Source organism: Ochotona curzoniae, unplaced genomic scaffold (assembly GCF_017591425.1).
Source record: "Ochotona curzoniae isolate NIBS_2020 unplaced genomic scaffold, NIBS_Ocur_1.0 contig_2861, whole genome shotgun sequence".
Classification (NCBI taxonomy): domain Eukaryota; kingdom Metazoa; phylum Chordata; class Mammalia; order Lagomorpha; family Ochotonidae; genus Ochotona; species Ochotona curzoniae.
In genome coordinates this window covers 519344-544328 of record NW_024465620.1, presented here as the reverse complement: position 1 = coordinate 544328, position 24985 = coordinate 519344, and the positions used below count along the sequence as shown (strand labels likewise).

Below are 24985 nucleotides of genomic sequence, written 5' to 3'. Positions count from 1 at the left end.
ATGGCCCGGAGGGTAGGTCCCAGGGCGCCCGCCCGCGCGTCCCCGCCCGCCGCCATCGCGCCCTGGCCGCCGGTCCTTTCTCTGCCTCCCCTCCCAGGATCGCGACCCCCTTGTCCGTCCGTCCGTCCTGCGGGGTCTCCCCGGGTGTGAGTCCCTGCCCCATCGCCCCCTCCCTGTCCCCTCAGGGCCCTTGGGTCCCCCTCGCCCCACCCCCATCTCAGTCTCTTTATCCTCACCGCCCTCCCCCAGCCTCTCTCTGCTGGAGCTCCGAGGCCACCCTGGACAGGGATGGGGACAGCGTGGGGAGCCGCGGGTCTCCCCAGCCTGCGGGACCAGGGCCTGGGGGCTGGAAGGCATCGCCAGGAGATGATGGGTGGGGAGGACAGAGGCAGGAAGTGAGGACCCCACTGCCCACTTGGGTTCAACTCCTAACTTCTCTTGGGCCCCAAAGTTGAGACAGAGGCAGGTGCCGGGCTGAGAGCTGAGAGTATGGCTGTGGTGGGGCCAACCCCACGAGGGGGGCAGGAAGCCTGTGCCCCTCTTTGGAGTCCCTGTGTCCTGGAGACTGGATGCCCCCACCCTGCCACCTGGCTGTGGGACTGTGAGCTCAGGGCCCGCGATGCCAGCCCTACCTGTGCTTTTTTGGCACACGTGTATATTGTGTTAGTGGGTGCATACCTTTGGACGCACATGTGGGGGGATTGTCTGTTTCTGTGCCCCAGGCTCCATGTCTTACACACTCATTCCCTCATCCTTCCTTCCTGTGGGTGGAGGACAAGGTGGGGGCACCCAAAGCCTGCAGATGGTTCCACGTCCCCCATCCTGACATTTTTCTCAGTGCCACCAGCCAGCTCTGTGCTTGGGGTCCAGAGGAGAGGGTTGCTAGGGCACGGGGGAATCTGAGGGCAGGGGAGGCTGCTGGGCCAGGCGGAGCTGCCTGCCTCCTCGCCATTCTGTTGCGTGGGCTTATCTCTCCCCAGTACAATGAGCTGCCCCACTACCCACACATCCCAGATGGCTTCCCGGAGGTGGCGCCCTCAGCAGCCAGGCCTCCCGGGCCATATGGCCCCCACGGGCACCCCCGGCTCCTGTCCCCAGGCCTGGACAGCACCAGCCTGAAGAGGGACAAAGACGAGATCTACGGGTGAGTAGGAGGCACCCTCGGCCTAGCCGTGGTGGTCTCTCCCACGCCACGACCCCCGCCTCTCTGAATCACCCCCCCAACCAACCGTCCACCAACCCCAGACACCCACTCTTCCCGCTGCTGGCCCTGGTCTTTGAGAAATGTGAACTGGCTACGTGCTCGCCTCGCCATGGGACGGCCTCAGGACCAGGCACGCCCCTGGGCAGCGACAGCGACGTCTGCTCCTCCGGCTCTTTCAATGAGGACATCGCTGCCTTCGCCAAGCAGGTGGGTGCGACTGCCTGGGCATCCGGTGAGGAGGACGCAGGGGGTGACCGTGTGCCCTGCCCGCCTCTGTCTCCCCACCAGGTCCGCTCCGAGAGGCCCATCTTCTCCTCCAACCCGGAGCTGGACAACCTGGTGAGAGCGGACTCTACCCCGGCTCCACCCCTACCCTGGGGTGCACAGAGGGGGAACACTGGCCCTCAGGGATGCTGTAGAGCCCAGCCCCTCCCCGTGCCAGGGGGTAGGGGAGACCCTCCGGCGTCTCCCCTTTTCCTACCAAGGGTTGTCTGGAACCAAGCCTTTCAGCCAAGGATTATGGGGAAAGGTGGCTGCGGGGGAAGTGGAGCTGTTGGCCAGCAGGTATGGGCAGGGGGCTCACTGCCCCAGCATCTGCCTCTCACGGACCCCTCCTCTGTCGCTCTTTGTGGCCCTGTCCTTGTCGCCGTCCCCACCTGTCTCAGATGATCCAGGCCATCCAAGTGCTGCGGTTCCACCTGCTGGAGCTGGAGAAGGTGAGTGCCACCCCCTCGCTCTTGCAGACCCTGCGCCCTGTTCGGGCTCCCCGCCACATGTCCCTGCACACCCCGGCTCTGGGTGCCCCCCCAGTACCCCGGTGCCCCCCCAGGTCCACGACCTGTGCGACAACTTCTGTCACCGCTACATCACCTGCCTCAAGGGGAAGATGCCCATCGACTTGGTCATCGAGGATCGGGACAGCGGCTACAGGGACGAGCTGGAGGACTACCCGGCCCCCTGCCCCAGCCTCTCAGAGCAGGTGGGCCGGACAGGAGGGCCACTCACAGCATCCCAGCCATGGCTGGGCTAGAGCCAGGCCTGCTCCCTGGCTCCAATGCCAGGGGCTGGGCAGGGGTCGGGGCAGCCTGGGCAGGGGTCGGGGGCAGCCTGGGCAGCGGTCAGGGGCAGCCTGGGCAGGGGTGTGGGCAGCCTGGGCAGGGGTCGGGGCAGCCTGGGCAGGGGTCGGGGCAGCCTGAGCTGGGGTGGGGGCAGCCTGGGTGTATTTTCCTCTGCTCACGAAGCCACTGCTGCCACCATGGGCTCCAGCTACCGGCCTGGTTGAGCCTGTGAATTGGGGGGTGGGGCCTCCAGTTTAGTGAGTTTCGATGATTTAATCCCATCATGATGCAGCCTGCCATGCAAACCCCGAGGTAGTGTAGGGGGAGAAGCAGACTGGCCACAGCACATGCACACACACACACACACACACTTATCCCAGAGCAGGCTGGACCCCGCTGTACAGTCAGACCCATGGCACCTGCCCAGCTAAGACCGAGCAGCACACAGGGGCTGCCGCTGCTCCCGGCCACCCACAGAGAGAAGGCACCACAGGAGGGCCACCTTGGGCAGTCACACACCGTGCACATGCCCCAAACTGCACCTGCATGGGGGGTGGGCAGATCTTCCTCATGGTTAGATGCAGGGGTCCAGGCCGACAAACAGGATGGTCAGCTCCTGCCCGCTATAGCCCTACTTAGCCCAGGCTGGCCCACAGCAGAAATAAACACAGCATACTCAAATGCCTCCTCTCCATCCCTAACCCCCCCATCCCATTCGGGGGCACAGAGAGGTCAGGGGCCTGACCTGAGACCTCACAGCCAGAAATGAGATGGCAGTGAGCGTCCCAGGCCGTGGGGGTCCCCAGATGGGCCACTGCTTCCTGCCTTTGTAGAAGCCAGATCCCCAGATTTGTAAACACGGGGCTGCCATCTGTGCCATACCTGGTGGGCATTCCCTTGCCTGCACCCCACCAGCCTGGCATCGAACAGTCCCTGCACATGGCTTCTACACAGGTAGGTAGGCTCCCAGGCTGGGCAGTCCTGGGCACGCAGTCACCAGGAGCAGAGGGGCACCAGGGGCCTGTGGAGTCCAAAGTGGATGCCGAGTAGCAATTGGCAGCTCAGAGGGGAGCAGGGGGCCAGCTGAAGTGGCTTTAGCAGGAGGACTTGACCGCTGAGGGAGGCCGCCCCCTGTTGCAGTTCAGCCTCTCGTGCACAGAGCTGGGGTTCACCCCATGCACCAGGCACCTTAGCATGCTCATGTGGGGAGACGGCCACACCCCTCTGTCTCCCATTCTGGGACCCCAGGGTCTCTGGGAACACATGTGGCCGGTTCCTTCTCCTGCTCCTCTCCCCATAACTTTACTGCCAACCCGTGCGGCAGCAAGTGGCCGCAGGCCTCAGTGCTCACTGCCACTTCCTGCTGTCTAGACAAACGCGTGGATCCATGATCCAGAGGACGGTGGGTCTGAGCAGCTGGGGACCCCGGGGCCGTCCAGCGGGGGCCTGGCCTCCCACAGTGGGGACACGTGCAGTGAGCAAGGTGAGAGGCACGGCGTGTGGAGGGCAGGCGCAGACACTGACCCTAAGAGGGACTTCCGGGGGGCCAGAGAGGCCGGGGTGAGGGTCTGAGCCACCCCTCCCAGCTGCTCCCTGTTAACTGCCCCCCGCAGGGGATGGGCTGGACACCAGCGTGGCCTCTCCCAGTTCGGGGGGCGAGGAGGAGGAGCTGGACCAGGAGCGGCGGCGCAGCAAGAAGCGTGGAATCTTCCCCAAGGTGGCCACCAACATCATGAGGGCCTGGCTGTTCCAGCACCTGGCGGTGAGAGCCGGGTCTGGGGAGCTGGGGCTAGGATGGGCAGATGGGGGTGAGGGGCTGGGAAGAACGGTCCCTGGGCACCTACAGGGGCCTCAGCTATATCTTCTATGTCCTCGCCTGGCCCTCCTGCCCGCCCACTTCCACCACTTCTGCTGACCGCCCACACCGACCTGATGGCCAACGGGGCTGTTTGTGTGTTTGTTTCCGTAGAGGAGGGAGCTGGGGTGGGGAGATCTGGGCTAGGTTATTGAGTCAGGAGCCATCCAGGGCCTCCACTGCTTCACCACTCTGCCTCGCGAGACAGACATGGACAGCACTGAGCTGTCGGGGGGTGGGGGGCTGGAGACAGGAAGGGGCCGGTCCCAGAGACACATGCAGAGCTTGAGGCAAAGATGGAGGCGGGGAGAGGAGCAATAGGGCCACCCCCCCAAGCCTGGCAGAGGCTCAGAGAGGCCGGGGTGGGCTGTGGGGTCCCCCGTCCCTCTCAGTCACTCAGAGAACTGGCCAATTACTGCCTAATTGCTGGAGGAGGCAGGGCGTGCCCCACACCTCACCAGGTGGAATTGCACAGAACCTGTAAAGTCCTTCCTGGCCTGGGGCAGGCCAGGCCTGGGGACCAGGCAGGCAGGTTGGCAGGCTGACCTTTGCTGGTGACCACAGCACCCGTACCCCTCGGAGGAGCAGAAGAAACAGCTGGCGCAGGACACAGGGCTCACCATCCTGCAGGTCAACAACTGGTGAGTGGCAGTGGGGGCGCTGTCCGCGGTGCTGACCGCCACCCTGGCCTCACCGCACTCACCTCCGCCCACCCCCCCCAGGTTCATTAATGCCCGCAGACGCATCGTGCAGCCCATGATTGACCAATCCAACCGCACAGGTACGGGGAGCAGGTGGTGGGCGCTGGAGAGACCCCAAAAGGGCCAGAGCATCTCAGCCTGCTCAGCCCCTCCTCACCCCTGCAGGGCAGTGCACGGCCTTCAGTGTCGAAGGCCAGTCTCTGGCGGGCCTCACAGAGACTCCACAGCAAGCAACGGTGCGACCAGGTAAGGTTCCGCCCCATCTTCCAGGAGGCTCCTTTGCGTCTGGGGGCGCGGGGATGAGGGGCCAGAGTGCCAGTACAGATTTCCAGGCCCCGCCTTTTCCCTCTGGCTGCTCACTTCCCCCAGGCTTTGCCCATCACCTCATGAAAGATGACCCCAGCTGTCCCCACAGAAGGATCCCCCCCATTCCTTGAATGAAAGGAGAGGGGTGTCTAGGGGAAGCCCCTCCCCAGCTCTCCCACCGTGCCTTACAGGGTCTGCGGGGATGAATCTCAACATGGAAGGAGAGTGGCACTACCTCTAGTGTGGGACTCAGGAAAGGGGTGAGTGGGCAGCAGGCCTGGGGTGACCTCCAGGTCTAGCACAGCCCCCAGCCCTGCAGGGCATCCCGGGGCCCCAAACCCAGGGTCCTTGGAGCCGTGGGGGAGAGGGATTATCCAGCTCTTCATCCATCCACGTGTATGTCACCTGTCTGTGTCAGACACAGTGCCACTCACCCAAATGCGCATCCACTCACTGGCCATGCGCTCAGTGCCCGCTCTTCACCGCCCAGTCCATGCTGATCCAGGTGGGTGCACCGAGGTGTGCATGAATTCAGCAGTCACTCACTGCCCACATATGCACCCGCCCACCCGGAACACTGCCCATCCCCTCCTCACCCACACTGACCCCCCACCTCACACCTGCACTGGGCTCTCGCGATGCCAGGGCAGGGCTGTGCGGTAGCTGAAAGCACAGACTAGGGTGGTCAGAGAAGGGTGTCATCACCTGTGGACCCTAAAGGAGCAAGGAGTCCAGTGGACAGAGGTGGGTTGAGCCAAGCAGTGACTGCATCTCCTGTGTAGTCCTCACAACCACCACCAGGGGGAGACCCCAGGTTCAGAGCCGACTTAGGGGGTTTGCAGGGAGAGGCCGGCCCAGCTCCCGCAGGAGGAGCCCTTGGTGGTTCCTCTGCATCCCATGCAAATACTGACACTTTGTGTCCAGTCACACGCCATGAGCCCCATATGCCTGGCTCAGTCACTGCCAGGACAGCCTGTGCCGGACAGGGACCACACAGGACAGGCCAAGGAGGACCTGCAGGAGCCCCGAGCGGGTGCAGGACCCAGGCTGGGAGGAGGGCTTCCTGGAAGAGGGGCTCCGACTCAGACTCTTGGGGGACGGGAGGTGTGTCATGTAGAGGGGCTAGCAAGGTGAACAGCTGAGCAGGGGAAGCAAGCATGTAGCTGGAGGATGGGATCAGGCTAGCAGGAAGGCCTGGGAGAGAGGAGGGGAGGCAGGCGAGGCTGTGGCCCCAGCCTGGGAAGGCAGTGGAGGGGCGAGCCAGGTGGGGAGGGGAGGCAGCTCAGCTCCCTGGGGGACCTGCTTTCCCAGCCCGTCTCTCCCATCTCCCCACATTCCATCTTCGGCTGTAGGGTCTCACCGCCCCCCTCCCTGACTCCCCAGACTCCCCGGCTGCGCATTCTCACTCTGTCCTCCCACCGCCCCGTCTCCTTCTGGGCTGCCCAGCCTCCTTGCTCCATCTCCCTCTGGATGACTGCATCTGCACCGAGTGGCTGACGTGGGGCCGGACCCCCCCCACCAACACCTCTGGACCGGGCCCCTCCTCCCTTCCCTGCAGGCCCAGCCCTGGACCGACCACGGCCCTCGGGCATCAGGATCCCAACCCCAGGGTACCCCCACTACTCAATGCCTACCTCCCTTGGGCCCTGCCAGGATATGGGGACCCAAACTCCCATTCAAGGGTCTCTCGAGAACCAAGCCGGACCTCCGGACCCACAGCCGACTCCGCCTTCACCTCCGCCCACCCTCCCCAGGGGAGCCCTTGGACCTGGTCCACGAAAGACAGCAACTGGGGCCACGCCTCCAGGATGGGGAAGGCTCGGCCGTGGGGGGAAGGCTCGGCCGTGGGGGGAAGGCGGCTCCCCCACCTCTATCTAGGGGAGCTCCTCCCTTCTCTGATGTCTTTTTTAAATTAGTATTAATGGTAAAAAGAAAACCACGAGGCCACCACCTGTGTTTCTTTGCTGCAGTTCCGATCCGCCAGGGTCACAGTGGTCGTGACTGTCATTTGTCCTCTCCCTCCTCAGCTGTCCAGGAGCAGAGCAGGGTGGCTCTGAGTGGCCGTGAGGCTGGGGGCATCTCTGGGGGACACGGGGCGGCCACATGGCTGTCATCACCCTAGACACTGCTGGTCTGCGCAGAAGGACTAGGCCAGCCACCACGGGCACGAGGCCAGTCCACGTTCTAGGACGGAGAACAAGGTCCTGGGCAGTGGTCCACTCTGCAACGCACAGGTCCCTGTAACCCCAGGTGCTCCCACAGTTTTTCTGTGTAAGGCCGCTGCCCCGGACCAGCGCAGGCCGAAACACAAGACCGCAGGATGGGCAGCTGTGGACTGCGCCTGTGCCAAGTGTCCTCTGGTGTCATTACACTCCTGCTCCCTTCAGGCAGGTTTCCAGAGGCAGACAGCAACTTGGGTGGTGCTAAACCCCGCCTCCATGAATATTCAAAAAGCACCTGCCCAAGCTCCAACCCCTATGCCTCTAGCGAGGGACTCCAGCACGCTCAAGCGAGCAAGGTCCCAATGCCCTGTGACCCCCACCCCTTGCCTCGTCACTCCTGCCCTGTGCTTCCCTGCCCTTGTCCTCACCCTCGTGCTGTGGCCTGCCATCACAGACCTGGACCCCGCTGTGGGTCAGTGTCTGGCCCCACCCTTGGTGAGACACACTGCTCTGGGGCTGTCCAGAGCTGTCCCCACGCCTGCCCTGCCTTGGCCTCCATCCCCACTGCTCTGAGGCTGAGGGAGGCTGAGCAGCTGTAGGAGCGGGCACCTGCTGGGCCCCAGGCAGCTGGGCTGGCTTGGGCCCAGATTCCCTGCGACCCTGGCCCAACGCACTGCCGCCTGGGTGTGCCACTCTCCACAGCTGGCCTGAGCGCTGGCTTCTCCCCAGATCCCCAAAGGCCTGCCAGGGGTGGATGACAGGGCTGTCTAGCAGGAAGGACTTCTCACAACCCCTCCCCTGGCAGGGCCTGAGGCTGCTTTGAGGGGCAGTACTACAGCTGGCAGAGGAGGGACATGGAGCGGGGGTGGGTACCGGTGAGGGCGGAGACAGCTACTGTCCCCTTACCTTCTCAGCCGCCAGACAAGCCTGACACTTAATTTTTGCTCATTAAACCGACTGGCCATGCCATGGAGGAGGAGGAGGGAAGTTGGGCAGGAGGTTAATTGTAGCCAAAAATACCTCCCCATTTCCCAGGGCTAGGGACCCACTACAGGGCTCAGCCTGGTGTGGGCGGGTGGGGACCGCTGGCAGAGGGAGTGGTGAGCTGCGATCACGGGGTGGGCAGGGTGTGGTGTGTCCCGTGGCTGTGCCTGGCACCGAGTGGGGAATGGCTGAGCCCTCCAGGAGCAGGTGTATCCAGGTGAGCTTGCATCTGTGACAATGACGCTTAGGCTGGTGGGAAAGTGGTATCCGGGTCCCTGAGGGCCTCTCCACCTGCCCACAGGTCACCTTGTGGGGCCCAGGGGCTGTGACCGAGCACCCTGACCATGGGGAGAGGCAGGCTGGGAGCTCCAGCCCCAGACAGCAGTGTCAGAGCCGCCACCAAAAAGGGTCTCGCTTGGAGTCAACGTGTAGCACAGTGGGTTAACCCTCCTGTCATACCTGATACCAAAGCAGCATCCCACGCGGGTGCCAGTTCAAGTCCCGGCTGCTCCACTTTTGAGCCAGCTCGCTGCTGATGCACGTGGAAGGGCGGCCAAGGACGGCCCAAGTATCTTAGGCCCCCTGCACCTGAGCAGGAGACCCAGCCGGAGCTCCTGGATTCTCGCTTCAGACCAGCTCAGCTCTGCCCGTTGCGGCCATTTGGGGACTAAACCAGTGAATGGAAGCTGTCTAACTCTCGCCTTTCAAACTAATAAATCTTTCAAAAATAACATTTATTTGAAACAGAAAGGGAGAGGATCAGAGAACTCTCCAGACACCAGCACTCCCAGTCCTCAGGAAGGTCGGGGAGCAGGTAGGGCCTGCCAGGCTGAGTCAGCGGGCATCGCGGCCCCAGGGGCATTCTCCCACTGTTGCCCACCCCAGGGTCCTTGCTCAGCCGGTCACCCACCCTCGGGGGCGTGCAAAGCCAGCCGGGGTGGCTTCCTGGACAGGAGTCGGTCCCACTGCGGACCTCTGGAAGGAGGAGTCCCAGCCTGGGCCAGGCCAGCTCACGCGTGCTGCTTCCGGTGTCGCAGCACCTCGGTGGGCGTAAACAGGAAGTCCTTCTGGCAGACCTCACAGTGGTAGGGCCGCTGCAGGGCCGAGGGCTTCAGGGTGGGCTCGGGGCCCGCCTCTTCAGCCCCTAGAGGGAGGGAAAGGGAGGAAGGCTTGAGAGGGGTATCCTGCTGGGTGCTGCCACCCCCATACCTGTGCCCGCCTTTGGGGAGTCTGCCCCCCAGCCCGAGGTGCCCCACGGTGGGCCCTTGGCGACGGACAGAAACAGACACGTGGCCAGTGCGGTGGCAGGGCGCTTGCCTGGGGCGCCGTCCTGTGGGGCCTGGGGACAGGCGTGCTCGTGGGCGATGCGCTCCAGCGGCGTGAGCGGCGCGTGTAGGCCGCACTGCGGGCAAGTCCAGAAGCTTCGCAGGCAGTCGCTGTACAGGTCGGTGTCACTCTGTGGGCAGGCGGGCAGGGAGTTAGGGGGTCAGGACCCCGCCCTGCCATGCCCCCGCCTTGTGGCCCTGGACCACGTCTGAACGTGAGGGGCGTCTTGCTCACCGTGAGGCAGTTGTAGGTGAGGAACTCGGTGACGGCGTAGCCCCCCTTGGTGGGGTGGGGGGCCAGGGTGGAGCTGCCGAAGAGGCCAGGGAGGCTGGGGGCTGCCGGGACGGTCTGGGGTCCCACGTAGAGGTTCTGCATCTCCAGCCCCGTGAGCCGCCGCAGGCTGTAGGGAAACTAGGGACGCAGCAGAGGGGGTGGACACAGACTCAGATGCCAGCCACTGCTGAGCTCCCGGGTCCGGCTATGCCTGAAGCCCGCTCGCCCTCGGACACTGCCAGCCTCACCACCCCTCCAGGAAGTCAGCCCACTTAAAGAGCTGGGTTCAAGTCTGTTCTGCTGGGTCATCCTCTCCTACACGAACACCCAAACTGCGCCTCCTTGGCCTCTGCAGGTGGCAGGGCCGGGGGCAGCACCTGCCAGCTGGGCGTGGTGGGCACAGCAGCAGCAGCCTCTCTGGCCTGAACACCCCCAGGCACGCCGGCCCCCAGTGACCTAAAGAGAAGCATTCCCGAGCCTGTGGCCTGCGAGAGGCGGGCGCACGAACAGGTGCATGCACAGGGTTACCTTGGACGCCATGAACTGCAGCAGTTCCCTGCTCAGGGCCGCCACCTCTTTGCGGCTGATGGGCGCAGCCTCCTCCTCCTCCTCCTCCAGGTGCTGCCGCTGCTGCTGCCGCCGGGCCTGGTGGGCCAGCTGTCGGTCCAGGGCGCTTTCCCAGTGGGCACGGAGGCGCAGGGCAGCCGCCAGGAGCCGCGCGGCACTCTCGCTGTCCAGCAGCTGCAGCTCCAGCCAGCCGTCAGCCACCAGGCGGGAGCAGTCGCCATTGGTGTCCAGGGAGCGGCTGAACAGCAGGAGAGACTGGAAGGACCAGGGAACAGTGGGCAGTGGGTGGGAGGGGCCGGAGACTGTCACCTACCTGGCTCCCACTGCCCTCTGTCCATCCGTCCATCCCTCTGATAGCCTGCCACCTGTCTTCCCTGTTTCCAGCGCCTCCACGGGTGGACAGAGGTCTGTGACAGTCCCTCCCACTCCCCACCCTGCAGGCAGCCCCGGGGTGGAGCGGGCAGGGTCGCACCTGCAGGGCGGGGATGCGCATACAGTTGACCAGGTAGGGCTTGTTGGTCTCGAGCAGGGACACGAAGGCCAGGAGCTGGTGCCTGCTGTTCATCCTGTGCTTGTCCCCTGGAGGGTGAAGAGGACGCTCAAGCCCGCCCGCAGCCCCGCCTTGGCGCTTCGCATGCACAACCTGCGCTGGGTCCTGGGAAACCACGTGTGACCACCACAGCCCAAGGGGCAGAAATCGGCAGGCTCCAGCCGCGGTCACGCGTGGTCCTGGTGCTACGGGGTGCAGAGCCAGCTCTGCGGTCAGCGTGGCGGCTGCCTGGCCCCTGCGGCCACTCAGGCAGCGAACCAGTGGTGGACAGAGCTGCCTCTTCCTGTCACTGTCGCTTTCCAAGGAACGGATTAACCAACAGAACAAAGCAGCAGAGGGCCCCGTAGGGACTCGCAGCTACGGGGCCAGGCGCCTCACTCAGCCTTTCCTTCCCACCTCTGTCCTACATGCAGGACAGGGCTGCCCGGAACTGCCCGGAGTCTGTGGGGAACAGGAAGGAGCAGCAGGGACCCTGGGCTGGTGCCCGCCAGGCCAGCCACTCCCACCACACCGGAGAGCTCTGGGCCAGGACAGAGAATAGGGGGTGGAGGGACAGGGCTCTGAGCCCCCTGCTCCTCAGGCACAGCCAGGCTGGTAGGGTGGCGGGAGGGAGGCAAGGCCTGGAGCAGGGCCACTCCCAAGGTTGTTCCTGGAGTCCCAATTCACAAAGCACGGGAGTGTGGGAAGCGAGCGACAGAGCCAATGGGCGCCGGGTCCTGAGGCCACTGGGGATGGGGACCCTATACCTCGGTCTCCCTCTCCGCCCCCGGCCTCCTGCTCCTGGGTGTGCAGCACCTCGGGGTTGTTGGTGAAGACGCAGGTGGGGTGCAGCACGGTGCCCTGTTTGGCCTGTGTGTGGAAAATCTGCAGCGGTACGAGGTAGGGTGCAAGAGGGGTGTGAGGTGGGGCGCAGGCTCTTAGAGCTGCCCTTCCCACTGCCCAGGAGCTTCTCCGTGTCTCCCTCCTCCAGGAAGACCTCCCTGACCACCCACCTAGGGAGAGTGACTGCCCCCCAGCCCTGCCCCAGCGGGGTGTAACTCCGGATGTGTCTGCCTGTGCCCCAGGACTGCGAGCGCCACTAAGGCAGAGCCAGGGCTGTGCTCCCAGAGCAGTGACAGCCAAACCCAGAGAAGCACCTGGTCGGAGTCCTTGCGGCCGCTGTTGAGCGGGTCCGGCACGGCCAGCTGCGGGTAGAGGCCCCGGCCCAGCACCAGCTTGAGCAGGGCCATCTGCTCCCGCGTCAGGTCCTGCGTGGCACTGGCGGCCGCCTGCAGCTGTGCCAAGTTGTGCCGCAGTTTGAATTTCACATCCTGGAGAGACACGGGGCGGGGGGGCGGGGCTGGGAACTTGCCTGGCCGCCCAGGGGGCCTGGGTTAGGACCTACACGTGGTCTCCTCTCCGAGCAACACCACACATCCCACCTGGATGTCCACATCGCCCTCGGCGCCCCGCGAGGTCCGGCCAACACGCCCGTCATCGTCGCTGGAGTCCTCGGCCAGGTCCCCCTGCAGCCGCAGCACCTTGCGCCTGCGCCCTGCGCCCTCCTCGTGCTGCCGCTTCAGCTGGTGCAGGGCCTGGCGCTCGCGGCGCTGCTGCATCCGGTGGTAGCTGTCCTCCGGCACCTGGGCCTCGGCCAGCAGCCCGTGGTCCTGCAGCAGCTCCTGGGGGGACGTGAGGGCGGTGTGAGAGGCTCAGAGGGCTGTGAGGGCTCCGGATCGGCCGCACAGCCACGGCCGAGGCCTGCCCTTGCCCCCTCCCCGGTTCCCGCAGGGCCGCAGGGGGACTGGAGGCGCACGCTCCAGGGACCTCCCCGGAGGTCGAGGCTGCTCCCACGGGATGTGGCAGGCAGCCTCTTCTTCCCAGGACAGCTCGCTGCCTCACCTTGAACTGGCGTCGCAGGTTGGCCATCTCGTAGAGCCGGTGCTCCTCCACGCCGTGGCGGCGGCACCACTTGCGGGAGTTCCTGCTGCGTTCAGACTTCACCTGGGGGGGTGGGGAAGAGGTGGAAGCAGCTATCAAGGTCAGGGTCCAGCTGGTGACGCAGGGACGCAAGGGGGATTTGGAGGGGCTGACCTAGCTCAAGCCCAAACCCCACCCGCAGGAGGGCATGAGGCAGGTGGGTGACCTGTCAGCTGCAGGACTCCCTCCTCCAGGAAGCCCTCCTGGACCATCCACTGTGGGCGCTCTCAGCCCTCTCAGGGGTTTCTGTTTAGGGTCGGGTCAGTCTCCCTGCTCTACGCTGTGGTCACCAACAGTGACCAGACATGGGCACATGGGCTGCAGGCACAGAGGCCATACCAGGACTATGACCGTCTTCCAGATGGCACTGAGGGCTTCGGAGACACCCCAGGGCCCAGTGGGAGCGCTGGGAGGGAGTTGACCCCCAGGTGGTGCAGACGGGCCCCACTCCAAATGGGATGAATGCAGCTGGCGGGCGCTGCCGGCGGCCTCACCTGCACCCAGGCGTTGAAGATGTTGAGCAGCGTGAAGGGGTCTCCGTGGTCGCTCTCCAGCGGCCGCCGCGCCGCCGCACCTTCCAGGCTGCTCTGGGCGCTGCGGGTGAAGGGCGACTGGACACTGAGGGCGGCTGCCACGCTGAGCACGGGCTCAGCCAGGCTGAACAAGGAGCCCAGGATCAGCATCTTCCCTGGCGGGAGAGTGGGTGGGCAGGGGACACAGCTGAGCCTCCAAGCCGGGGACCATCCCCCCGGCTCCCTTGACCCTTGTGAGGGGCAGCCTCACATCCCGGGTTTCTGGGACACCTGAAGCCCCCCCAGCACCGTGGTTAGAAGAGACAGTGCTGCCACAGTTCCAGGTCCTGCGTGCAAAGCGGCCACCCCCTCCTGGCACCCACCCTGAGCTGTAGTTGCACATGGCGGCTCTGGCACACGGCAAGTACCAACTCCGGCACAAGGACTCTTCTGCCATCTTTGTCCAACTCAAGGGTGAAGGTGGAGGAGGGCGGGGTGAGGAGGAGGACCCTGATATGGCCAAACGTCTTGTCTGTGAGGCGCCCCTTGGGGGAGCTTGGGCGTCTCTGGCTCTGGGAGCCCGGACCCTGGCTGCCTGCCCCTGACCGTGGCCTGCACATCATGTCCATGTCCAACTGTCTCCCTGACTTCAGGCTGAGAGCCCACCCCATGGCTGCGCTGGTCAGACAAAGCTGGGCGGGAAAGCCAGGCCCACAGCTCTGACCAGGGCAAGTCTCTGAACCCTACTAGGCTGTTGCTTCCTGTCTAAAAGACAGGCTAACTGCTGAGTCTTCCCTGGGCTGCTCTGAGACACAACCATGGCAGGTGCACAGGACGCCAGGCCTAGGGCCTCAGCTGCCTCCTGGCTGCAGGAGTTGCCAAGCTGGGCGTCAGGGCCATGTAGGCCTGGCCACTAGCCCTGGCCTGGGCTGGAGCCCACGGGCTTTCCACGTGTCAAAGGTGTTGGCAGGGTTGCCCGGGGAGGGACCCTGGGGCGGAGCAGGCGTGGGTGGACAATGCAGTGACAGTGACGGCAGCAGAGTGGCTGGCTGGCTGGGGGAACGGGCGTGGTCAGCAAGACCCCTGAGGGCAGCAATGACTCAGGAGCACAGAGGGGAAGAGGCGGCTGTGTTGTGACACAGGGTGGGGACAGACTGGGCAGGGGAGTGCAGGGCACCCAGGACAGCCGTGCCTGGGTGATTGTGGGCTGTCACCTGCCTGACCCTGTCCAGGAGGCCGCATGAACACACCTGGATCAGACAGTCCTCCAGGCAGGCAGGGTCACCTGACACCTGCCGCCAGGGCCACTGCCTTTAGTTACCTGGAACAGCCCTCCGGCGGGCGCCTCAGGTCACACCTAAACAGGGCAAGGACGCCTGCCATACCAACGGTGTGCCAGAGGTCAGGGGTGAGAGTGCCAGGGTCGGGGGTCCACAGGTCCCCCAGGATAAATCCTCACTCCTGACTCCACAAGTCCCCCTCTCACAGCCTCGCAGCCTCCACCCCGCCTCTGGACCAGGGCTAGCCCAGCACCCTTGTGGGCCTGGGGCAGGGACACACCTGGCCATGAGACCCCCAGGGCTCCTCACCAATGACCACGTCCACAGGCAGCTGGGCCAGCAAGGCCCCGATGGGGGTTAGGGTCTCAGAGCTATCCAACGCCCCCTGGTCCCGCAGGTAGAGGATGGCTGTTTCCAGGCTCGCGGTGGGTGGGGGCTCAATGAAGGGGAAGGTACGGGGATCCCCCACGTTCATGCTCTTCATCTGGAATGAGATCAAAGCCCCACCTCAAGCCCCAGGAACATGTGAGCCATGGGGCAAGAGGGGTGTCGCTCAAGGGGTCACAAACACGTGACTTCCGAAGCCCCAGGACAGAGGCATGGCACAGGTTTTGGTTCAGCTCTCCTGCGCAGCTCTCAGGGACCCCAGTGACCTGAACCATCCCCGCTGCCTCCCAGGGGCTGCACTGGCAGGAAGCTAGACAGGAGCCGGAGCTGCGCCATCGTGGAATGTGGGTGTCCTCACTGGCCGCCCCCCTTGGCCTGCAATGTGGCAGGCTGAGCCATCCAGACAAGCGGGGGGTGGCCTCGTGGCTCTCATCACATCCGGCAGGCGCCAGCGGGTCACAGAATCCAGGCGCTGCGCCACAAGCAGCCTTTTGTTTTCACTGAATGCTGCCACAGCGTATCAGTGGGATGCTGGCACTGTGTGAGCCTGTGGCAGACCCCGCAGCCTTCACTACCAGCCCCCAATCCGGTCAGGCAGGACCCCTGACAGCTCCCTAGCACACAGGTGCACCTGCTAGGGGGCCTGTACTGCTGCCCCACCCCACTCGGGGCCCACTGAGACCTGACCCTGCTTTGCCAGCCCAGCCTGAGACCCAAGCAAAGGTGTTCTGAGAAACCCTGGTGCCGGGGCACCTGCAGGCAGGCCGCCATGCCCCTGCCCGCCACTCACCTGTAGCACTAGGGCATCCAGGGCCACCCGCCGGATCTCGGGGACGGGGTAGGGTGCAAAGGCATCATAGTCAGACTCAGCGTAGAGGCGGAAGCAGACTCCGGGGCCCGTGCGGCCCGCCCGGCCCTTGCGCTGCTCGGCACTGGCCTGGCTGATCCAGAACTCCTGCAGCCGCTGCAGCTTGGCCTGCGGGTCATAGCTCATCTCCTTCACCTTGCCTGGCCGGGAAGAGGGGAGCAACAAGAAACGGGGTGTGGCTGCTGTGCCCCACGTGGCCGTGCCTACACCTGGGTGGGTACATTTCCATTGGCAGCACCCGAGTCAGCTCTGTCACCGGCCATATCACCCTGGGCCGACCACGGGTGTGAACTTGCTCCGTCTTTAGGAGCTGGCTGGGGTATGGCCACAGGCCAGAAAAGCACTGCCTGGTCCACTGGCGGCTGTGAACTGGGCTGGGCCGGCCCTGGGGGGCCACACTGACTTGTCCCACACCTGTTGGCATCAGACCAACACCAAGTCACAACAGTGGAGGGAGGAGAAGAATGGCTCCTAGAGCGAATCGGAGGAACCTCCCTGCTGGGGAGACTCAGTGTCCCAATGAGGGAGCGAGTGCGCCACAGGAATGAGGGGTTCTCGGCAGTCAACAGGGCGAAGGGCCTGAGACAAGGAAACAGCTGCCCAGCTCCACAGCCCTGGGCCTCTGCTCTGCCCGCCTCAGTCAGGAACTCCCCACTCTTCTTCGGGGGGTTGGGCGGGGGACATCCTTACCAGAATCAACCACAAAGCGGATCCCATCGATGGTGACCGAGGTCTCGGCGATGTTGGTGGAGAGGATGCATTTCCGGACGCCAGGCGGGGCCACATCAAACACCTGCCGGAAGGGAGGTGGTGGCACCTGACCCCAACTGACCCGGAAACACCCCACAGACGCCGCACGCCCATGTGTCCAGCGCAGCCGCAGCACCTGCACTGACCCTACCCCCACACGGTGCCCCCTGGAGACGGCTCGGCACCACCCGTGCCCTGGCTGCCCCAGCCACCCTCCTACCAGCCCTCAGCCCGCCCGACCCTCACCAACATCTCCTGAATTCCTCCGCCCTGACCGTTTCTTGTCCCGTCTGACCCACCGCCCAGCTTCTGTCCTCACACGGCGGACAGAAGGATCGATTACAGTGCGATCGGCCATGCCCTCACCCCTTGCCCAAAGCCCTCCTGTGGCTCACCAGTGCCCTGGAAGGAATGCTGGGCGCCACACTGGGTCTTGCAGAGGGCCCTGCTGTGTGGTCAGGATCAGGCTGAGTGGCCACTGCAAGGGTGTAAAATCCACCCACCTCCAGGTTCACTCCCCAGATGCCCCAACAGCCAGGGTCAGGCCAGGCTAAAGCCAGGGGACCCCCACACAGGAGCCATGGCCTGCACCCTTCCAGAGTCCATGGAAGCAGGAAGCTACAACTGGGAAAGGGCTGGGACCTGAACCCCGGGACTCCAGGCACTGCAGCGCGTGGGAATCCCACACATAAAACTACCCTTGGTCGCTTCTTAAGACGGTGATGCATCTATTTGAAAGCCAGAGCAACAGGGAGAGACTTTAGCGCCTCCTGATTCACTCCCCAAGTGACTGCAACAGCCAAGTGAGGGCCAGGCAGAAGCCAGGAGCCTAGGACTCCACCCAGGTCTCCGCTGCGGGTGCAGGGACCCAAGCACTTGGGCTATTTTCTGCTGCCTCCCCAGGTGCGTTAGCAGCGAGCTGGAAACGAAGCAGTGGGACTTGAGCCGGAACACCAACATGGGATGCCAGTATCTCAATTGGTAGCGTAATCCACGGGGCCGCACCACCAGCCCCTGCCACAGGCTTGCTGGAACCCTGGTCCCCAGCCCCCGGCCTGGCACCTCACCTTGTCCTGGTCGGCCACCGAGAGGGCGCTGTGCAGCGGCAGCACCACCCAGCGCTGCGTGTGGCTAGCGTAGGTCTGGGCGGCCTCCAGGACGGCGCTGATCTCTGCCATGCCGCTGAGGAAGACGAGCAGGTCCCCCCGCTCCTCAGGCGGGTACTTCTTGTCAATGGCCTCCAGGACCCTCAGGAAGGGCCGTGGGTCCAGCTTCTCCGACTTGGATGTGGCCGGCTCCGCCTCCTGCGGCTGGTAGACCACCTGTGACGAGACAGCCAGGCCTGCCGGGGAGCCGCGGGGCAGCCTGGCAGCAGACCGCACCACCCGCGTGGGACTGAGTAGCAGCAACCCGGGAGGTGTCCTGCTTTCACGCATCTGGCTGCCAACCGTGCAGGCGGCGGTAATCGGTAAAAGCCAATGGGGCCGGGCACTTTGGACACACATACTCGTGGGCGTCTCGAGCGTGACAATTCCAGACAGCAAAGCCGCTCTTGGTGATGGAACCAGCGCCCTTTATGGCTACTTAGAAGACAAATGTGTGGCAGAACCAGCGGAGGACCACAGAGCCCTTCTTGGTCTGACTGCAGTGCAGATGGAGGCAGCCCCCAGTTCTCAGTGGGAGGGGGCCTGCTGCCCCACCCCTGGGGTCAAGGGGGAGAATGCCACCAGCATCCAGCAAGGACACAGAACAAGGTCCAGGGGCACACAGTATGGACCCAGAGCTGGCGCCTGCCTCTTCCCCAAGACGATAGGGCAGACAGAGGAGCCCAGGCCCTGAGCGTCCACAGGGAACACAGCCATTCAGCCACCTGGACTGGCCAGACTACGACACCAGCTGAGCAGAGCCTGGGTGAGACTCACTTTGTCACCAGCCTGAATCTTCCCCTAACAAGCACGCGGCTGTTGACCTGGAGCCTTGCCAACAGTCAGAGGGAGCAGTACCCAGGGATACAGTTCTTTATGAGAAGAGCACCAACCCGGACGTGGCCAGGGAGCAAGTCAGGGGCCAAGGGAGCACTCACCGTGATGGGAGCAGGCACAGGGGAGCTGGGAGAGCACCCACCGTGATGGGAGCAGGCATGGGGATTTGGGGGAGCACCCACTGTGATAGGAGCATGCACAGGGGAGCACCCACTGTGATGGGAGCAGGCACAGGGGAGCTGGGGGAGCACCCACTGTGATGGGAGCAGGCACAGGGGAGCTGGGGGAGCACCCACTGTGATGGGAGCAGGCACGGGGGTGCTGGGGGAGCACCCACTGTGATGGGAGCAGGCACGGGGGTGCTGGGGAAGCATCCACCGTGAGGGGAGCAGGCACGGGGGAGCTGGGGGAGCACCCACTGTGATGGGAGCAGGCACGGGGGTGCTGGGGAAGCACCCACTGTGATGGGAGCAGGCACGGGGGAGCACCCACTGTGATGGGAGCAGGCACGGGGGAGCACCCACTGTGAGGGGAGCAGACACAAAGGTGCTGGGGCAGCTTTATGGGAATGGGGGAGCACCCACCTTGATGGGGAACAACCTTCCTGGCACCTGCACCACGGGCGCATCCCCGAAGTAGCTGGAGAAGAGCGCAATGTTGATGGTGGCTGACATGAGGACGACCTTGAGGTCGGGCCGCTGGGGCAGCAGGCGGCGCAGGATGCCCAACAGGAAGTCATTGTGCAGGTGCCGTTCGTGGACCTCGTCGACGATGAGGACCTGGTACTGCGGCAGGCGGGGCTCCCGCTGGATCTGGCGCAGGAGCAGCCCCACCGTCAGGAACACGATCTTGGTGGCCGCGGACCGCGTGCTCTCAAAGCGAATCTGGTAGCCGACCTGGGGCAGGGGCGAGGGTGGGGAGGCGTGGTGGGCAGGGGGCCCAGGCCCCAGCCCCTCAGCATGCCCACACGGGAAACACCTGCCCGTTGGACTCCTGCGTCCAACATGCTTGGGAAGAAATCCCACCTTGACCCCTCGGTGGCGTTGACCTCAGGTACGTCCAGTGCCAAATAGATCCCTTAGGAACTTGCTTTATTCTCTCCTAGACGCCACTGAACCCTACGCATGTTAATCACCCCAGTAATCTTGTATTGACTTATTTGATGCACGCACACATCTTCCATCTACAGATTCACTCTCCCAGGAAGGCCACAACAGCCAGGGCTCGGCCAGGCCAAAGTCAGTGGCCAGGAACTTCACTCAGGTCTCCGAAGTGGGCGTCAGGGGCCCAAGGGCGTGAGCCCTCACCTGCGGCCGCCCAGGGTCCATGCCAGCAGCAGGCTGGCTCAGCAGCGCAGGAGGGACTGGATCCCAGGACCTCCGAGAGGGAATGTTTGCATCCTAAGCGGCACCCAGCCCACTGTGCCACGCCGCTGCCTCCAGGCGTGAAAGTCTCTTGGAAGGTAACACCAAGAGAAGATGGGTGTGGCCTTAAGGGAGGCGGAGGTCCGTAAACAGGACCCAGGGAGTGTTACCCATCAGCAGAACCACAAGCAGGGCTGCGTGCACGTGAGGAGATGCAGTAATGGAACACACGGCAACTCACCGCGCCACAGCCGAGACCTGCAGCCTGGGGATCACCCAACCACCGCATGTCCTGAAATCTATAGACTCATCCACCAAGCACATGGCAGGGCCCGGAACAATGGCTTAGTGGCTAAATCCTCACCTTGTACGCATCGGGATCCCATATGGACACTGGTTCGTGTCCTGGCTGCTCCATTTCCCATCCAGCTCCCTGCTTATGGCCTGGGAAAGCAGCAGAGGACAGCTCAAAGCCTTAGGACCCTGAACTCATGTGGGAGACCCAGAAGAAGCTCCTGGCTTTGGATCAGCTCAACTCCGGCCATTGTAGCCACTTGGGGAGTGAAGCAGTGGATGGAAGTTTTTTTTTTTTTTTTGATGATTTTTACATAGTTACTTAGGGTGTGAAGGGTCAAGGGCTAGAGGAAAGTGGGTGGGGCCATTGTTTCCACATTCTTTCTTCCTTCCCGTATGTGGGGGAAGTGGGGAAATGAGGAGAGAAGCCACACCCAGGCTCCCAACCGTTCCCATACCCTGGGATGGGGGACAACCAGCCAATGGGATGGAAGAGCTGTCTCTCCTTTCTGTAAATCTGCCTTTCCAATAAAAATAAATCTTAATATATATATGTATATATATATATGCATATATATTACTACATTGGCTTTATGCTAGCACTTTTTTCTTTTTGGACTATAACACAGACCCAGCTGGAAAGTTCTAGAGAAATCATCTCTCAGTCGAAAGGGGGAGTGCTCAGCCTCTGGCCACTGGCACTATGGGGTCCCGGGAAGCCCCTCACCTGCCCCCAGAGACCTGGGTGGCCGGGTCCCACGCACCTGCGAGCCGTACTGACTGAGGCTCTCGAAGCCCACGCGCTTGGCCAGGGAGATGCAGGCAATTCTCCGCGGCTGGGTGCAGGCCACGTGGCTGAAGCCGGCGGCCAGCAGGTACTGGGGTACCTGAGTGGACTTGCCGCAGCCCGTGTCGCCGGCCACCACCACCACCTGGTGCTCCCTCAAGGTCTGTAGGATGCGGTGCCCGTACTGGGCTATGGGGAGCGCAGCCCGTTCCCGCTGCAGCTTCGCCAGCCGCGCAAACGCCTGCTTCTGCGCGAAGTCCAGGTAGTGCACCAGTGCACGGCGGAATTCGGACACCCTGGCGGGCGGCAGGCGACGGCCCAGCTCCCGCGAGCCACGCACGTCAGGGCCCAGCACTGAGAGATTGATGCGGTAACGTGCGTCGTAGGTTCGCGGGAGGTCAGCCAGGGCCGGGACACTGGCACGAGGGTGTCCCAGCTCTCGTGTCTCGCTCTGGGGGACCCTGAGGCTCTGGAACCTCTGCAGCCGTTCAAAGAAAGCCCAGAATCGCTGGCACTCCTCGGAGCCCTGCCGGATATAATCCTCATCCCGGAAGAAGGCGTCCTCCAGCAGGCGTCGCGTCTCCGGGCAGTTCCAGTCCCATTTCTCCGGGGCCTCTTCCTCATCGGGAACCCGGCGACGGTGCGCTCGGTGGTCCCTGGCATCCTTTGTCCCAGGAGGAGGCATGCTGCCAGTCACTGCGCCATCATGAAACCAGCCTCGGTGCCCACCACAAAGGCCACCAGACTCTCGGCCATTCCCTGCTTGGGGCACCAAGCAACAGGTGGCCGTACCAGGCAGCACCAACCAAGCACATTCTCTTCCTAGAGCTAGCTCTCCTCCCCGCGCATGGCCGCACGGGTGGCCAGGGGCCTGCCAGAGCTAGTGGCCAGCCACAGGGGGTACCTCGTGATGGCTGCTGGAATGGACGCAAGTTCACCGCAGGGTTTCCTGGTCCTGGAAAGGTGGGGAGAAGACGGAAGACCATCAACCATATTTACCAACCCTTAGGAAAGCCTGTTCCACAGAAAGACCCTCGGAGCCCTCACAGATGGCCGCAGTCTGGGTCTGGGCACTACAAGCAAGGATCCCAGCTAACCAGGGACCCCAAACAGCTGCCTGCCTAGAGGAGAGCCTGGAGCAGGGGACTACAGGTGATGCCTGGCCTGACATCGGAGGAAGGGCAACAGGTGGTATGGCTGGCCAGTGGCAGGGCCTCATGGGGGGTGCGTGGTACCAGCAGGAGGAAGGCACTTCTGGATGCTGGAAGCTTGGCCCTGCTGGCATGTCTCCCGTTGCTAACAGGAACCGCCATCCTCTCCAGCCCACAGGGTTAGACTGTAGGACCACCTGCAACTGAAGTGCTCACCCTTACAAGCCCCAGGATCCCATATGAGCACCGGTCCTAATCCCAGCGACCCCACTTCCCATCCAGCTCCCTGCTGGCGGTCTGGGAAAGCAGTCTAGGAAGGCCAGGAGCCTTGGGACCCTGCACCTGTGTGGGAGACCTGGAAGGAGCTCCTGGCTTCAGATCGGCACAGGCCCAGCCATTGGGGAGTGAATCGCTGAATGGAATGAAATAACTCTTTCTCTTTCCAATAAAAATAAATGTCTAAAAACAAAAGTTCACAGAAATTGTGATTGGTGCAACGAGTGTCTGTTGGTGCAAAAGTTTTGAAATCCACAGTTTTTCTAGAATGCACACGTGCCGTAATCGTGCCAGGTCGTGCACCTGTGGAGCTCGGAGAGGTGCAGCAGAGGAGGCGGCCGACCAGGCTCAGATCTGGGTCTCCCCCATGCCCTCCCTGCACCCGCCACCCACTTGCCCATCCTGCGCCCCCATTCCCGGCTCGCCCATGCCCTCCCTGCACCCGCCACCCACGGGGCCGCCCCACTTGCCCATCCTGCGCTCCCATTCCGGGCTCCCCCATGCTCTCCCTGCGAATCCCAGGCTCGGCTGCCGCCCACGCGAACCCCGAGTCGCCCCACGCCAGGCCTGCCCACTGCCCTCACCTCACTGACCGCCGCCAGGGCTTCCACTTCCGGGTCCCCAGCCGGTCCTGCGCTTGCGCACGCCACCAACTGAGTCAAAACCCCGCCCCCCGCAAACAGAGCAGCCAATCAAGAGCCGCGGGCGGGCCAAAACTCAAACCGTACCTGCGCGCCGCGCGCTCCCGCCGCGGAGACGCGCGCGCTCTTTCGGGGCCGGCGGGCGCGTGGAGGTGAGAGCCGCGTCAGTGTCCTGGGTCGAGGACAGGGTTGGCTTCAAGATTGTTGGCGAAAGGTATGCATGAGGTGCGTAAACATGCGCTCACAGATGCTCAAGACAAGTGTGCGCTTCCTTAAAACATCTATTCCTATTGTATTGGAAAGGCAGAGTTACCCAAAGAGGGAGACAGAGCTAGCTGCTCCTCCGCCTGGTCACTCACACCCCAGAGGGTCACATCGGCCACGACAGAGCTGGTCTGAAGCCAGGAGCTTTCCCCGTGTGCCCTGCGTGGGTGCAGGGGCCCGAGCACGTGGGGCCATCCTCCACTGCCCTCCCAGGCACCTTAACCAGGGGCTGCATCCGGAGTGCAACAGCTGGGACTTGAACGGACCCAACCCTCTGTCACTGCACCCACCCCGGTGTTTTTCCTTTTTTTTTTTTTTAAGATTTATTTATTTCCACTGGAAAGTCAGATACACAGAGAGGAGGAGAGACAGAGAGAAAGATCTTGCGTCCGATGATTCACTCCCCAAGTGATTGCAACAGCCGGTGGTGCGCCGATCCGAAGCCAGGAGCCAGGAACTTCTTCCAGGTCTCCCACATGGGTCCAGAGTCCCAAGGCTTTGGGCCATTCTCCACTGCTTTCCTAGACCACAAGCAGGGATCAGGATGGGAAGTGGGGCCACTGGGATTAGAACTGGCGCTCATATGGGATCCTGGCATGTCATGTGCAAGGCAAGGACTTTAGCCACTAGGCTATAGTGTGCCAAGCCCAATAAATCAATCTTTTTTAAAAAGATATTTTTAAAAATCTACCTTTGCAATATCTTTAGGAAAGAAAGAAGAGACAACTAAATAGACCTTGCAAATAAAAACAAATCTTTTTTAAAAGGACATCATTACAATTAGTTTTGCGAAAACCTCAGAAAATCAGTATTTTATTTTTTTTTTTAAAAAGGACCCAAATAAATAAACTTAGAAACAACAAAGGAACAATTAGAACTACAACAAAATTAATTTCTTTTTTTAGTGATCCGGGGAATCTTAACTAAAGCTCACAAGAAATACATTTGACAGGTCCCGTCACTTTTTTTAACAAACCAACAAACAAAAAGGCTAATTATGAGACACTCTCGCTCTGAAAGAATTTTGGAGAAAACAGAATAGAGAATGTGTGGAGGCCGACTGGCCAGGTGCTCCCCGGGTGTTTGCACGAAGTTGATTGAGATGGCAAGAAAACCATGCCCTCCTCTGTCAAGGAGCTGGTGGGCTGCCAGGAAGGCAGTCGGGGGTCTGGGCCTTGTGTGAGAGGAGAACCAAAGATCAGAGGGCTCCAGCGCTGTCCTTGGGCAGTGAATAACACATCTCTGGGACCGAGGAGGGGGAGCATGAATAATCAGGGAGGGCTCCTTGGAGGAAGTGTCATTTGGGGGAAAAGGGACCAGCTCGAGCATGAATGGTGGCCAACATTGGAGTCCAGTTTGTCCCGATTCCTGGCTGAATGGTCTCAGGCAGACCATGGTCCCCTCCCTGGGCCTGGCATCGCAAACACCACACAGTCCGCCTCGGTAGCATGCTGGGGGAATTCTGGGTCAGATGCTTTCCTGGA

General features: G+C 62.8%; 2 protein-coding genes across 4 annotated transcripts; one reads left to right on the top strand and one right to left on the bottom strand.

Annotated features, from left to right (window-relative positions):
- MEIS3 (Meis homeobox 3) lies at positions 1–5365 on the top strand. Of its 2 annotated transcripts, none has more exons than XM_040978269.1 (12): positions 1–12; positions 981–1144; positions 1246–1411; positions 1493–1543; positions 1870–1920; positions 2085–2183; positions 3634–3745; positions 3876–4024; positions 4682–4758; positions 4840–4898; positions 4984–5064; positions 5316–5365. In XM_040978269.1, exons 1-12 carry the CDS (start codon positions 1–3, stop codon positions 5363–5365), a joined length of 1071 nt encoding a protein of 356 aa, XP_040834203.1. The 2 variants fall into 2 exon arrangements, with proteins under 2 accessions (XP_040834203.1, XP_040834202.1); XM_040978268.1 differs by having other exon boundaries at positions 2034–2183.
- Positions 5366–9081: 3716 nt separating this feature from the next.
- Positions 9082–23225, bottom strand: DHX34 (DExH-box helicase 34). 2 transcript variants are annotated; one of them, XM_040977876.1, is made up of 17 exons: positions 23181–23225; positions 21147–22118; positions 19309–19620; positions 17810–18064; positions 16683–16785; positions 15915–16132; positions 15047–15221; positions 13440–13633; positions 12868–12969; positions 12408–12647; positions 12123–12296; positions 11733–11850; positions 10909–11015; positions 10398–10691; positions 9831–10007; positions 9588–9726; positions 9082–9414 (listed from the first exon to the last, which is right to left on the bottom strand). In XM_040977876.1, exons 2-17 carry the CDS (start codon positions 21852–21854, stop codon positions 9281–9283), a joined length of 3450 nt encoding a protein of 1149 aa, XP_040833810.1. In that variant the 5' UTR covers positions 21855–22118; positions 23181–23225; the 3' UTR covers positions 9082–9280. The 2 variants fall into 2 exon arrangements, with proteins under 2 accessions (XP_040833810.1, XP_040833808.1); XM_040977874.1 differs by having other exon boundaries at positions 21147–22124; positions 23181–23212.
- Positions 23226–24985: the final 1760 nt, after the last annotated feature.